The sequence below is a fragment of the Rhagoletis zephyria genome, unplaced genomic scaffold (genome assembly GCF_001687245.7).
Source record: "Rhagoletis zephyria isolate East Lansing unplaced genomic scaffold, Rhagoletis_zephyria_1.1 Rzeph_scaffold_02887, whole genome shotgun sequence".
Lineage (NCBI taxonomy): Eukaryota > Metazoa > Arthropoda > Insecta > Diptera > Tephritidae > Rhagoletis > Rhagoletis zephyria.
The window spans coordinates 43,407-59,800 of NW_016159971.1; the positions used below are offsets into that span (position 1 = coordinate 43,407).

At 37.9% G+C, this 16,394-nt stretch overlaps 2 protein-coding genes across 3 annotated transcripts in view; both read right to left on the bottom strand.

The window, feature by feature from the left end:
• Window positions 1–16,394, bottom strand: part of LOC108367956 (ribose-phosphate pyrophosphokinase 1) — a 69,437-nt gene that overhangs the window by 43,200 nt on the left and 9,843 nt on the right. Inside the window, exon 2 of the mRNA XM_017622669.1 lies at window positions 10,199–10,382. Coding sequence (XP_017478158.1) covers window positions 10,199–10,382 — 184 coding nt within the window. The remainder of the gene's footprint in view (window positions 1–10,198; window positions 10,383–16,394) is intronic.
• LOC108367955 (putative nuclease HARBI1) lies at window positions 601–1,969 on the bottom strand. 2 transcript variants are annotated; one of them, XM_017622667.1, is made up of 3 exons: window positions 1,767–1,969; window positions 1,271–1,694; window positions 601–1,204 (listed from the first exon to the last, which is right to left on the bottom strand). In XM_017622667.1, exons 2-3 carry the CDS (start codon window positions 1,462–1,464, stop codon window positions 841–843), a joined length of 558 nt encoding a protein of 185 aa, XP_017478156.1. In that variant the 5' UTR covers window positions 1,465–1,694; window positions 1,767–1,969; the 3' UTR covers window positions 601–840. The 2 variants fall into 2 exon arrangements, with proteins under 2 accessions (XP_017478156.1, XP_017478157.1); XM_017622668.1 differs by having other exon boundaries at window positions 1,749–1,774.

Below are 16,394 nucleotides of genomic sequence, written 5' to 3' on the forward strand. Positions count from 1 at the left end.
TTTCATGAAAATCGGACCAGCCGTTCGCGAGATTACCTGTTACAAAAAAAGGGACTTCTCTGTATATAATTAGTATAGATATGGAAGCAACTGCGACAAAAAAAATTTTATGGGATATACAAATTTATATTCAAAACAATGCTAACACTACTGAGAAGAGAGTTTTAAAATGAATGAACTTTTGTTTAATTTTTTTTTGTTTTATACAAAGCTTTAAACTCGGGTTTATGTGGGCTTTTTTTAGAGGATGAACGGCATTTTAATCGAAAAATTAGTAAGTAAACAGAGATAAGTGGCAACAATATCATTTTGAGCTTGGTCCAAAATGATATGGCCAACAGTGTATGTACCTTGACACCAATAACACCTAGCGATATTCATTTTAACAAACTGGGTTTGTTATGTAATATTAATTGAAATAATTTCGTACTATGCTCTCCCGAACCCTTCTTCCTTGATTAAAAATATTGTCGTTTGAGCGATTTTCTTCGGAAAAGTCTGCTTCCCTATTTGAAATTGTAATTAGGCATACGTCGGGAATAGTTAGATTATGCTTCAATCTGAAATTATGCAAAGTTNCATTGATATAATTTCGTACTATGCTCTCCCGAACCCTTCTTCCTTGATTAAAAATATTGTCGTTTGAGCGATTTTCTTCGGAAAAGTCTGCTTCCCTATTTGAAATTGTAATTAGGCATACGTCGGGAATAGTTAGATTATGCTTCAATCTGAAATTATGCAAAGTTAAGCAAGCGTTAATTATTGAACCAGCATATTCTGGTTTAACTAGAACTCCACGTTCATGTGACAAGCAAGCGAATACTTTCTTTAGGACCCCATTTAGTCTTTCCACACAGTTTCGAGCCCGAATATGACAAAAATTAAAAATGGTTTGGCCAGTCGTTTCCGTATTTCGAAATCTCCAATCAGCCAACTTGTATTTTCATCACGACTATATTGTCTTTCCAAAAACTCCTTGCATATACTGTTTTCCCATATGAATGCATCATGGGTACTACCACCAAAACGTGCATTGCCAGCCAATATGTTAAGGTTGTAGTCGCATAATAATTGCACATTTTTTGAAAAATATCCTTTTCTATTAATATAGCAGCTCTCAACATCGGCCGTTGGCTTTTTAATCTTTATGTGCGTGCAATCAATAGCACCAATGCACCCAGGAAAACCAGTAGCAGAAAAAAAGCTGGAAAAGAAATGACCAACACGTGCACATGAGAATGTACAGACTTATAAATTTTAAATAAATTACCTTCGTCGAATTCTGTTTTGATCCTCCAGTGTAGTTGGAAATTTAATATAATTGCACATCAACTTTTCTTCTATGATGTATGTAACTTCTTTTATAGAACGACAAACCATTGTTTTACTTAAAGAGCAAACGAAATCCTGGCCAACATCCCTTAAAAACGATCCCGTTGCAAAGTAATGCAGTGCTGCAGTCATCCTTAGTGCTTTGGAATAAACGTGGCTCTTTCTCCGTTTTTCATAAAAGGACTTATTTCATTCAATAGAGCAATTGCAGCTTCTTTTTTAAAGCGAAAAAGCTCTTCAAACCGAGCTTCTGGTAAATGAAATGGGTCAGTTGCATCCCTTAAATGGCGTCTATGAACTCGTAACATATTCCTTTGGTCAGTTGCCAAAGCAATTAATGCAGCTGCTAGCATAATTTTAAGCTAGAGGAGATTAAGAATTATATGTATGTATGTACAATATGTATGTGTGCATACATATGGGTATAATTGCACTTGTTAACTAATCGAAAACAAACAAACAAATGGCGGATTTATAATTAATATTCCAACTTTTAACTTTTATTTAACGTAAACAAGACAATTTCGCGCTAGAAATGACAGATGGTTTGTTCCATTTCAATCGTACCATCGATATGTTAACAACTCACCACAATCATATCGCAAGGTGAATTTTCTTAGTTACAGAAACACTTTTCATATCGATTTCGATACGAGCCTTGCGATAACAAATCTTTCGTTATTATATCGCAAAGTTACAGAAACGGGCTACAGAGCGCTTCTACTAAGCTCAGTCGGTAGCAAACCGTCATATAAAAAGGTTGTTTTGCGCATGGTTGTTCTTTTTTCCAAGCAAATTTCTAACGAAAAATTATCTGCGCAAGAACAACCCCTTTGCGACCAACTGAACGCTGACAATGCAAAATTGAATTACTGCGTTTGCAGTATATCTACTGCCCTTTTTAACGAGGTTGAATGTTCCACTGCGGTTATTTAAAATCTACTAAGATTTATTTTAAAGGTTATTTTTGTATTTCTGTGTTTATTCAAGACAAAAAACAATTTTTTTACAACCACTTGAACTACTACAATTTTTGAAAAATAATAAACTTGTCACCGGAAAATATATTTTTAATCAATAAAAGGTGTTTCTGCAACATAACATTTAGTTATTTATGTGTTTACGTATTTGTATGTAAAATATATCTTGTTATTAGTATAAAATCTAACTTCTAAAATCGATTGCGATAAAATTCGTTTTGCTGCGTTTGATTTTTAAATTCACTGCGGTTTACGAATTTCTTCGTCCGAACCTTGGTCGTACACATTTGCATCTGCGTGTGTTTGGCCGGCATGAGGGAGCGAGTAAGCGTGAGCACTCACCAGGGATGCCAACTAATACAAAGCCCGTTCTCCCAGTTTTCGGAAAAAAATTCCCCCATTTTCAATGGTATTCCCCCAAACGATTATATTTCATTACTTGAGGAAACTTGCAAAAATATCGAGCCCTAACCGCCAAAAGGGCGTAAGCGACAAAAAGTAAATTTTACAGTAGGCGTTTTTTTTTATTAACACGGCAATCACTGTAGATACTAACGTGAAGGTCAATGAATAAATTACGTTTGATGTTAGGTATATAATACTGGTGGTATTATTTGTCTATCTTTAATGAAACAGGTGATTTTGTCGCTTACGCCCTTTTTGCCGTCACAAAAAAAGGCTGCAGTACGCAATTGCGGCGGTTAAGCCAAAAGATATATTACAAAAAAACATGTTTTTGCATTAACAAAAACGATTTTGATACTTTTAGCTCATTTCTTGTATTCCTCTTATTAAGCAAACAACTCTACATACATACAATATTGGATAAAATACTATTTCTCTATAACATAGGTTGTTAAACTTTTAAGATGATGGAACCCTTACTAAACACCATTAATTTTATTGAACCCGATCATGATCCGATGATCAGATTTAATCCAAATAAATATGGGACCACCTGTGGGGTAACATCTTTTCTTTAAAAAAATAATTGTAGAAATCGGCTAACGTGGTCCAAAGTTATGCTGTAACATACATAAAAAAAAAAATATAAAAAAAATATTCCGACGAATTGATAACCTTTCTCTTTTTTGTGAAGTCGGTTAAATAGTAGTTCGATATGTCTGAAAATTGTATGCGCTTTTCTTGGGTAGCATCTAATTTCGACCTGGATTTTTTTTTTGTATAAGTGTAAGCTGAAAACCCTGTTGACAGAGTACGTTAAGATGGCCTTTTTAGCGACTTCATGATATTTACTCTCAATACTAACCCAAAACTATTTCAGAGACACAGATTCAAATGAGTGTTTCAATGTCGAAGTACTCTGAAGATCTATGAATGACACTCAGTACGGCAATCACACTAACTACGAGTACATATGTATACTTGAAAGTAGATAATTGCGTGTCGGTCAAGCTGTTTATAGAACTTTTATAGAACCGATTTCGTTTGTCCCAAAAAATTTTGTTCTTTTATGGTGGGCAGAGGATGAGCCTTTTTTGCCTTATTGGAGTGCATTATTTTAAGAAACGAACACAGAATTTTCCTCTTCTACTAACTCTTCGGTGTCGCTGTGTGGGACGAGTGCCCCTTTAGTGAAGCGCTGCAACAACCAAGCATTTTAACACCATATACATGTATTATATTTTTATACTTTTGATTAAAAATCTTAATCTACCAGAAATATATGCATTTAGTTTTGTTTGTAAATGGTCCATATTTGGAAGAAATAAGTTAATTGTAAAATCAATAATTTTTAAAGAAAGCTTTCTAAATATGAACGAAATCGGACAATAGCTACTGGTTTAACAGACTCGTGCGCCACCTATCGGCAACAGTTTTAGTGCAGTTAGTTAATATGCGTTCTAAATATGAACCAAACCTAACTAGAAATAAGGGATTTTCAAACATCTCGACTCCTGCGCCACCTATCGGATTAACTCATCTTTCGTATTGCATTGTCATCGGGTTCTGAGCTAACTGTGAAGTTTCAAGTCTATGGGTCATTGAAAAGTTGATCAAAAATTGATTGCAATATTTGCCCCTAAGAAACATACATACATACGTACAGAGCAAGGCAAGGAGTTTTAGTTCGGATTGAAGTTTCACTCTACGGGGGTTAGGCTTTCGATGCGTTCTCCTTGTATGTATAAAAACAAGTAATTTTTAGCAAAAAAACCCACTTAAAACATATATATATATACCATGATCCACTTATCGGATCTAAACCAGGTTAGTACGGGACCACCTTTGAGACACTACCTTTCCGAAGAAAAAGAATTATAGAAATCGGTTGACGCGGTCCAAAGTTATGCGGTAACATACATAAAAAAAAACCATATATATATATATATATATTCCGACGAGCTGATAACCTCCTCCTTTTTTTGGAAGTCAGTTAAAAAACATACAGAGCAAGTAAACTAAAAGCTTGTAAAATAGAGGCACTTCAAAACTTTCACACAAAAATGTAACAATGCCCCTCTGCAATGAAAAATTGTTCACGGAGAAAAGGCTTAACCGACACTGCGGGCACAAAAAAATGTAAACAGAATACAATTAAGCAGTTAAGCCAAAATTGCTTTCGCTATAACTTTGTAACGGTATTTCGTACGACTTTGAAATTTTTGACAGCTGGTGCGTATGGTGGTAGGTAATCGATTTCCGTCAAAAACAGAAAATCGAACAGGTTGTCGCTTACGCCCTTTTGGCGGTTAGGGCTCGATATGAGCACACATGCACATTTTTTCATGTTAGCTGAGCCGACGATCCACAAAAACATTCGAGAAATGTATAATACCTACTATTTAAATACTTTTCCCGCATTCTTCAATGCCAATTTAGTGCAGTTTATTCTCGATATGAAAATGTTTATATACACATACACTATTTCAAATAACATATATATTACGGCTAAATTAAAGTGAAACTCCAATTAGTTCTATAAAAATTTAAAATCGTAATTAGTGGGTAACTTTTTAGTTTGGTTTTGGTAAATACAACAATACTTATATTTTTGATTTTTCCCAAGTTTTGGGGCTTTTAGGAAAGTTGGCAGCCATGGGGACTCACACTCGTGAGTACTCAAACATACTTGTTCTCTCATTCTGATCACACATACAGATGCAATTCGCTCAAATTTTCTCTTTCCCCAACTGGACGATGAGAAGTGTCAGGAAGCTGCAGAGAAAAAAGATGCCGCCTACAGGGCCACGCGGCGATCGAGCGCAACGCGCGCTGTGTGGGACCGCTATATGGATCCGAAGAGGGAAGCGAGACGTATTTGCCGCAATAAGAAGGGAGAGGCCAAAATACGTGAGTGCGAAGAGCTTGAAATGCTGGCTGACAGAAAGAATGCCCGAAAATTTTTCCAGAGAGTTAGGCGACTTACGGAAGGTTTCTAGACAAGGGCGTTCTCCTGTAAGAACAACAATGGCGACCTAGTTACCGATGTTCAGAACCTACTTCAATTATGGAGGGAAAACTATTCCACCCTACTGAATGGTAGCAGCACGGAAAGTTGTGGAGAAGAAAACCCCCGAGCCCCCAGTCGGTGATGACGGAGTCGATGTTCCTCCGCCTGACTATGACGAGGTACGAATAGCAATAGCGCGGCTGAAAAAACAACAAAGCTGCTGGAGATGACAGCCTGCCAGTTAAACTGTGGTGGCGAGGAGTTGATAAGGTGCATGCATCAACTCTTATGCAGAATATGGTCAGATGAACGACGTGTGGAATTTATTAAAGTGTGCTCTGCCCAATCCACAAGAAAAGCAACCCCGCCATTCGCACCAACTACCGCGGGATCAGCCTTCTTAGCATAGGTTAGAAGGTCTTATCGAGCGTATTGTGTAAAAGACTGAAGCCCACCGTCAATGAACTGATTGGGCCTTATCAGTGTGGCTTTAGACCTGGGAAATCCACTATAGACCAGGTATTCAAAATACATCAAATCTTGGAAAAGACCCACGAGAAAAGGATCGATACTCACCACCTATTTGTCGACTTTAAAGTCGCTTCTGATAGCACAAAAAGGAGTTACCTATACGCCGCTATGTCTGAATTTGGCATCCCCTCAAAACTCATACGGCTGTGTAAAATGACGTTGAGCAATACCACCAGCTCCGTCAGAATTGGAAAAGACCTCTCCGACTGTGGACAGTTATAATTTCGAGAAAGTAGAGAATTTCGTTTAGTTGGGAACCAGCAATAACACCTATAATAATGTCAGCATGGGAATCCAACGCAAAATCACTCTTGGCAACAAGTGCTACTTTGGACTGAGTAGGCAATTCAGGAGTAAAGTCCTCTCTCGACGTACGAAAACCACGCTCTATAAGTTACTCATCATGCCCGCGCTGGTAAATGGCGCAGAAGCATGGAGAATGACAACATCCGATGAGGCGGCGTTGGCGACGCACATAGGGACGAATCGACAATATAGGACGACAAAAATGTTTAATCCATATGTATTGACAGATTTCAATGAAATTTGGTATTTTGGGGATTTTCTTTATCACTGATTTCGAATATTTAATTTAATTTCAAAAATTCACAATGGCGGATCCAATATGGCGGACGATTTCTTAAAAAATGTCTATATTGTTATGAAACTTGGTGTCCAGAGATTTTCGTCGTCACTGATTTCGAAATTGATATTCAATTTTCAAAAATCAAAATGGCGGATCCAATACGGCGGACGATTTCTTCAAAAATGTATAAATTTTTATGGAGCTTGGTATTTACTCCATATTTATTAGATTCCCATGAAATTTGGTAATTAGGGATTTTCGTCGTCACTGAACTCGAATATTAAATTAAATTTCCGAAATTCGAAATGGCGGATTCAATATGGCGGACGATTTATTAAAAAATGTAGAGCTTTTCGTCGTCACTAATTTCGAGATTGATATTTAATTTTAAAAAATAAAAATGGCGGATCCAATATGGCGGACGATTTCTTCAAAAATTTTTAAATTTTTATGAAGCTTGGTATTTACTCCATATGTATTTGGCAGATTTCAATGAAATTTGGTAATTATGGATTTTTGTCGTCACTGAATTGGAATATTAAATTAAATTTCCAAAATTAAAAATGGCGGATCCCATATGGCGGACGATTTATTAAAAAATATATAGATTGTTATGAAGCTTGGAATCAAGAGCTTTTCGACGTCACTGATTTCGAAATTGATATTTAATTNGACAACATCCGATGAGGCGGCGTTGGCGACGCACATAGGGACGAATCGACAATATAGGACGACAAAAATGTTTAATCCATATGTATTGACAGATTTCAATGAAATTTGGTATTTTGGGGATTTTCTTTATCACTGATTTCGAATATTTAATTTAATTTCAAAAATTCACAATGGCGGATCCAATATGGCGGACGATTTCTTAAAAAATGTCTATATTGTTATGAAACTTGGTGTCCAGAGATTTTCGTCGTCACTGATTTCGAAATTGATATTCAATTTTCAAAAATCAAAATGGCGGATCCAATACGGCGGACGATTTCTTCAAAAATGTATAAATTTTTATGGAGCTTGGTATTTACTCCATATTTATTAGATTCCCATGAAATTTGGTAATTAGGGATTTTCGTCGTCACTGAACTCGAATATTAAATTAAATTTCCGAAATTCGAAATGGCGGATTCAATATGGCGGACGATTTATTAAAAAATGTAGAGCTTTTCGTCGTCACTAATTTCGAGATTGATATTTAATTTTAAAAAATAAAAATGGCGGATCCAATATGGCGGACGATTTCTTCAAAAATTTTTAAATTTTTATGAAGCTTGGTATTTACTCCATATGTATTTGGCAGATTTCAATGAAATTTGGTAATTATGGATTTTTGTCGTCACTGAATTGGAATATTAAATTAAATTTCCAAAATTAAAAATGGCGGATCCAATATGGCGGACGATTTATTAAAAAATATATAGATTGTTATGAAGCTTGGAATCAAGAGCTTTTCGACGTCACTGATTTCGAAATTGATATTTAATTTTAAAATATGAAAATGGAGGATCCAAAATGGCGGACGATCTCCTCACAAATTTATCGATTGTTATGAAGCTTGGTATCTAGAGATCTTCGTGGTCACTGATTTCGAAATTGATATTATATTTTCACAAATTCAAAATGGCGGATCAAATATGGCGTCCCGAACAACAGGCGTTTTACTTTTAACGCAATGCATTACCTTTAGCACCATTTGAACTCATTTTGAATTTTGAAAATATAATTTCAATTTCGTAATCAAGGATAACGAGGATCTCTGAATACCAAGTTTCATAACAAACTATAATTAAAAAAAAGTGGTCCGCCATATTGGATCCGTCATTTTGATTTTTGAAAATTTAATTTCAATTTCGTAATCAAGGATAACGAGGATCTCTGAATACCAAGTTTCATAACAAACTATAATTAAAAAAAAGTGGTCCGCCATATTGGATCCGTCATTTTGATTTTTGAAAATTTAATATCAATTTCGAAACCAGTGACGAGGAAAATCTCTGGATACCAAGCTCATAAAAATCTATAAATTTTTTTTAGATATCTTCCTCCATATTGTATTCGCGATTTTGAATTTTGAAAGTTTGATATCAATTTCGAAATCATTGACAACGAAAACCTCTGGATACCAAATTTCATTGAAATCTGTCAAATACATATGGAGTAAACATATTTGTCCTCCTATATTCTCGATTTGTCCCAATAAACGACTTAAGAAAAACATGCCCTATTTAATGAAGGGGCAAAGGGGGGAACGAGTTCGTGATATTTTTACATTGGCAATTTGTTGGGTTTTCGAACTGTGAAATTGCTGTACTCGTTGGAACTTTTTTTATAACTCTAACTAATATAAAAATTTCAAAATTTTTTCAATAAAAAAAGACAATTTATAAAATAGGTATTATACCCTTTTTACAAACAACTATATTATTAACAAAAATCGCAAAATAAAGTACATACCTCACGCCTCACTTTTCACTATTAGTTGTTAATAAGAATAAAATGACAAGCGAAAATATTTTATCATCGCTTCAAAAAAAAAAATTATTTAATTCGACGAACGATAAAAAACCCAACTTTGCGCTTCTGCTAAAGCTGCTGCGATGCGTTGAAAGTCAAAATTTGTGTGTTACATTGCAGACTGGTTTATAAATAGCATTAGAAAGGTATGTGTGATAAGATTTAAAGACTTTTGTTTTTCTATTTTTGTCGTCGTAATTAGTCACTTTGTCCTTATGTGCGACGGCGAGTACCGCAGACGATGGAACGATGAGCTGTATGAGTTTTACAACATGGACATAGTGCAGCGAATTAAAATACAGCGGCTCCGCTGGCTTGGCCATGTTGTTCGAATGGACACCACGCTCCAGCTCTGAAAGTATTCCACTCGGAAACCGCTGGTGATAGCAGAGGTAGAGGGAGGCCCCCTCTGAGATGGGAAGACCAGGTGGAGAATGACGTGGCTTCACTTGGCATTTCCAATTGGCGTCAGTTGTCACAGAAAAGAAACTGCTAGCGTGATCTGCTGAACTCGGCCAAAATCGCTTAGGCGGTTACAGCGCCAAATAAGAAGAAGAAATATTAAAATGTAAACATCATGCTTCATATCAAAGTGGATAAAAACATTTTTCGTAGGGGTCGGTAAATTTACATTGTTATTAATGCTGTTATTTTTGCTTAAATAGTTTTAAACCATCATATAGTATTAATTTCTCAAATTTTATTAGTTAATAATTTGTGTCCTGCTAAATCGTCACTTTTGCTTTGTATGCGGCGAATGAATTCCCATTTTAATAGCATATTTCCCAATACATCCCAAAAATCATGCAATCTGCCAAATATATAACTCTACATTACCTTATCTTTCTTATCTTGGCGGGCGTATGGAAAGCATGGAATAACTGCAGTCACTCTTGAAGCTGATGCGATTTTACATGCGTTAATCATTATTAAAAGTTCCATCAAGTTGTCGTTAATTTCTCCAGAGCCAGACTGCACAATGTATACATCTTCGCCTCGAACAGACTCGCCGATCTCAACGCTAATTAAATAAAGAGGAGACGACGAATTTTAGTTTTATATAGCTTCTCTTGAAAACTCTTAATGCCTAAAGATTATACAGTTTTTTTATATCACCGTGCGACAAAAGCAAAAAATCAAAACACACGAAGCAATCAATATACCTACTCACGAAACTATGGGCCAACTATGGTAAAAATACGTTTTTAATTTTTCACTCTGACCTGCAGTGTGTCCTGTGGAATAAGCTTGGTGGACAATATTCATTCAAGGATTTATCGAAAAGGGTCACTTTTTAACATAAAGGATATCCGCAAAGCTCTGACCAACTACAATCAAGCGCAGCTATGCCGCTGCAATTCACTTGATCATGAGGTTGTTGGTTTTTGTTAATATTTCTATTATTAAAATGTTTAACTTTTTAGGTGTGCTCGTCCTTAAGTTATTTGTTTTTTGTTATTTTATGGCCTTATAACAATTTTTGATAAATGGGTTTCGAAAATTTGAAAAAATTTATATATGGGTCTAAAGTTGTACCAGCAAAGACAACTCGTGTCAGCATATGGTTCAAACTCCACCACGTTGTTACTATGGTTACTGGTAACCACTGTGTAAAAGAATTTTTTTCTACCCTTGTTTTTTGTCGAGTTATAGGAGTTTAAACATGCAAACCGCCGCAGTTGAGCGCCAACAGGCTCGCCATTATGCCGGAAAATTTATTTGTTTATTTAAATCTTCTATATGAATGTACGCTGAGGAGTTGGCGTTGTTTGAGTACCCACGCCGAAGAAATACTGTGGTGATGTGGATGACGCACGGGTACTTTTAACTGAGAAGGCGACTGAAAATTTTCGCACACAACAAAAATGAGTAAAGGGCATAATAACATAAATCAGCCGTGGTTGAGTAGTTTGTGTGATATCAAGTTACACACCACCAATCGGAGAAGCTCGGCCAATCATTTTAAACTTTGTACAGATTGCTCTGCAGAGCACAGTAGGCATTTTGTGTCCAATTTTCCGTCAAATTATTCGACAATCGACGAAAGTATTAATTTTAGTTTTTACTTTTTCATGTTCCTTTTTTTTGTTGAAACTTTGAATTATTTAATTTTCGTACACATGTACATACATACATACGTATGTATTAAATATATGCATTGAAATTTGTTAATTTCAATTTCTTCGTATAATAAAGGAAAACAAATATTTAGTTCAGTGTTATCATATTAGTTAGTTTTTATTTAGAACAGGGGGTTTTGGATGTGCACATTCTAAAATTGAGACAAGAGCCACAATAAAGATAAAATAACGCCCGCGGGCTTTATTTCATTTTTTTAGGATATAAGGCCCGCGGGCGTTATTGCCATATCGAAAGGGAAAGAAGGCCCACCGGCAAAAGGCAATAAAGCCCGCGTGTTTAATTTCTTTTTCGAAAAGGCAATAACGCCCGCGGGCTTTATTTCTGTTTTTTAAGGATATAAAGCCCATGGGCGTTACTGCCGCGGGCCTTATTGCACTCCACCGGAAAGCATATTAGGGGAATTCACGACTCTATCCATGCAATGTTGTCTCTGCAAACTAAAAAACTCAAATCTATGCAGTAATAAAATGTAAAATATACAACACCTCGAATTTATTAAAACAGTCATTCAAGGCGTACAGTGACAGTGAAGGTACTACCTTCAAGGTAGTCATGCAACATACATACATACATACTATGTATAAATGTTTTTTAGAATTAGCTAAGCATGTATGGGGAATGTTTACAATTTTGAGAACAAGTAAAGAATATTCCGTTTAACTAAACAAAAAAGAAAAAGTGAACGTGGCCCGCCCCTTTTTTCTGATTTTAATGGTATACATTATTTTGGGTGAAAATTCATGGTGCTGGAGGGGTGAAATAATAAAACCTAATATTTTCAAAAGCTTATATTTCGAAAATTGTTTAACCTATTTTCAAAGTATGGATAAGGTTGGAAAGGTAATTGAAGGGCCTTTTATTTGATATGAATATTTATACATATAAAGTATACATGTTTCGAGAAAAACTAGAAGACTTAATGATGGCCATTTTGTAATAAAAATATATGTTTTGCTTAAGAAAATTCGTGATTAACATTTTTAAAAGATATGTTCGTCAGAAAGAGCACAAGAGTACCTTTAATTTTATATATGATTTGTAGTAAAAAATTCTTCGGCGCATGATATTTCACTAATGTATATAAAAATACGGAACAGAAGTGCAGAATACGTACATTTCTCTACTTTGAACTTCAATAACACAAGTAGTTATTATTTCCCCCAAAAAATGTAGTACCGTTATGATAAGGACTAAGACCCCTATCGATCCTAATATACATTTTTTTAATCAGGTAAAGGTACGTATTATGCACTTATACCTAAAATGCAGTTATATGAGAAAAATATAAACGCCGCAGGCTAGAAATTTTAATATATCTATATATTAAGATTATATTGCGCGATTTTTTATTAATTATTTGTTTATTTATTTCATTTTATTCATTATTATTGCCTTCTGGTCACTCGACGCTTGGTTTTGTCCACCGGAGGATGCAATATGAACTGCCGATCAAAGTAGCTCGCGCATCGCTCCGGGTCCGACAAGGCATGGTCGCCGAAGGAAATTTCGACTCTGTCGTCGTGCTTCGTCGGGTTGGACAGTGACCTCACGGTTGACCAAAGCTTACTCACACCAGAGGTGAAGTTACAGGTCTTCAGATGCTCTTCCCACATCTTCCGCTTATGTACGTTCACTAGTTGCCGAACCTCCGCGTTGAGATCCCTGATACGGGGATCTCCGGGATCGGCCTGACGAAGGCTGTCACGGTCATCGGCTAGCACAGCCGCTTCGGCAGTGAAATTTAGACGTGGGTCAGTGATACATCCTGCCGGTACGAAGCGAGCTGCAGCAGCCGTGACAGCCCTGCGGAACTTACGTTCACCAAGGAGGACGTCGGTTGGTGTGGGGAGAGCAGCGAAAGTGTTTTCAGTAAATTCCGCGAAGCCTTTCCAATCAGCTTTGGAGAAGTTGATATATGTTCGGTGCTCCGCGAAGCAAAGTCGGTTGGTTTATCGATCGAGATGACTATGGGCAGATGGTCTGATGTCAAAGTCAGCATAGGCCGCCATGATATGCTGCAAGAATGATAGAATACAAGATTGCGCCGTCCTGGGCGTTGACATTTGTGTACCACAAGTAAACAAAGAATAGAGCGAAAAGAAGAACGAGTTGAAACAGCCAAAGCAGTTCACTTTACTGCGAATAACGTGTTTTAATTTTGCTAAATGCGAAAATATTGCATTTTTCACCTAATCTATTAGAGAACAGTGAACATTGTAGTGTACTCCATTGCTTTGCAATTGAGGCTGCTTCAGCAAACGTTTTAGTGCACTCCATTGCTTTGCAGTTAAGGCTGCTGCAGAAAACTGCAGCAGCGTCTCTGCGGGACTGATTAGTTAACTAGCTAATGGAGGCTGCGTGGAGCAGAAACGAAATCATTGTGAGGAAATGCTGTTAATATTTTGAAACATTTCAGGAACGGCTTTGCCGTGCCCTATGTACACAAAATGCAGCGATTCGTCCCAGCGCTACACTTGCATCTACGCTTCTTGCATCTTGACGGTTGTCGCAATTTAACACACAGCACTTCATTGTATCAGTTTTTACGCAGTCTTCAACTCAAAAATCACTCACAAATTGCAAATTAACACGATTTAAACTGATTTTTCTCTTATAATTAAATTTTCTCTTTCGCTGATTTGTAAACAAAGGCTTATTTACAAGTTACCACAACTGTCAAAATCGGCAAAACCAAAGTAGCGGTACCACTGACGGCGCCACCTTTGCTCGCTGCACCGTGGATATGCTGTTTATCAGACCGGCGCCGACTATTGTTATGTTTGGCGAGCTGCAGCAGCTGTCCATAATCCTGGGTGCGTCGTCGTTCATTGGGCAGAATGTCGAATCGTCTATCTGCTCAGCCAAATCTGTTCCCCTACGATCGTTTGACAGGCTTGAGTGCCAAAGATCGTGGTGCGCATTAAAGTCACCTACTACCATTCGGTTTTCACCTCTGAGGAGCGCACCTACGTCAGGGTGATATCCTGCCGGGCAGCAGGTGACAGGGGGTATATAAACGTCGAATATTTCAAGCTCAATATCAGTTAAATTGAAGGAGCTTCATGTGGTTCGGGAGACGTGATGTTATGCGGGGCATGAGAGATGTGTGTTGCCGTGCCACCATTGGCTGTGTGCGCTGCTGAGGTGGTTGCCGCCCTGTGGTGGTGGTGGGTGGCGTCGCGGTTGAGGTTCGCGACTGTGCAGCGCAACACGGGCCCTCAAAGTTCCTCGTCCAGTCTCACGTGGTGCGCAGACCTGAACATTCCCTAAAGTGGCACCAGCCAAGGCAGGTGTTGCACTTGACTGATGTCACATTACGGAATATCCTGGTCTGACATACCGTGCAGATTGTATGAAGAACCAAGAGTTGTTGACGGCGGCGTGTGGGTGGTGGTGCGGCTGTGTGTGTTCTGTGGTCTGCCGCTTTTGTGGTGTGGTCTATTGTGTTATGTTGTTGTGGTGTGGTGTTTGTGTGGGACAGCTCAGGTGGACTGGGGTTAGCCGTGGAGGTTGCTCTGTTTGAGCAGCAGGGGGCCACAAACGACGTGGTCCACTGCCGATGTGTCCGTAGTCCTGAGCAGATTCTGAGGTGACTCCACCCCTCGCAAGCATTGCACTTGACTGAGGTGGAATTGTGGCGTAGTCGTCTCTGGCATACACAGCAGGTGTAGGTTTCTGGTCCTGGGTTTGATTCGATTCCAACCCTGAGTAGAAGAAAACGTAGCGAATGTAGCCCTATGGACAAACAACTTCTGAGATACTTCGCCGACCTAAACGGGGTTTGATCGCCGAAACAGCCCTTGGTCGGGTAAAACCCCGAGTCATTCCGGTACGTAGAACCGGCTTATCGACAGGCCCTGATCGGCATTCACAGGGAGTCAGTCTCGAGTTGCGTAGACCCCAGACCTGTGCCGTTCAAGGCACACACCCACCTGACATCGACGAGACGGAGCTTCATCTGCCTCGGGAGACTAGAACCACAATAGCGCAATTTCGCTCTGGCTACTGTAGCAGGTTAAACTCATACCTGAGCAGATTAGAGGCAGATGTACCAAATGAGGGTCTGGCATGCTGAGACACCCCACGATACCAGGAAAACCCGACACAGCTAAAGGTCTGATTATGCACACTTTGCACGACTTCATATAAATTTTAAACTGTCAGGTGAAAATCTGTTGAATGCATTTTGTATTTATTCCATTACACAGAAATTAGCAGGACTTGTAAAAAATTTGCGATCTATTGAGTTTAGATTTTGCCTCACGTTTTCTTAAGTGACATTTCAATAGCGGTACCTATAGCAATATTCTTACAAAGTTGCATGGAAAGCATGGTGGTGTGCAATAAGGCGCGCGGAACTAACGCACATGGGCTTTATTTCACAAAAAAAAGAGAAATAAAGCCCATCGGCGTCATTTCCTTTTTAAAGGGGAAATAGAAATAGAAAGAGTAATAATTGTCGCGGGCTTTATTTCCCAAAGAAAAGGAAATAACGCCCGCTTGATTTATTTCATAAAAAGGCAATAAATCCCGTGAGTAGTATTTTCTTTGGCTTTATTTTATTGAAACATTTCAATTATGTATACAGGCATACATTTGCATAGAACGGAACGTATTTTAAGCGAATTGCTTTAAATTCCCTTCTGCAGTATACGCATAAAATCGAACGGTACTTTTGCCAATAACTGATAAGCGAATTATTGGAAATTAAAGGTAAATTTTTACTGTTTTTTAGCCTTTAATGCGATGCGCATATCTGTTCTCAGCATCTTAGGTTTCTCAGTGGTGGCGGGTAAACGCGGACGGCCGCGTCAGGCGCGCCGCGCGAGGGCCCCAACGCGGACCGCCGCAGTTGAGCGCCAACAGGCTCGCCATTATGCCGGAAAATTTA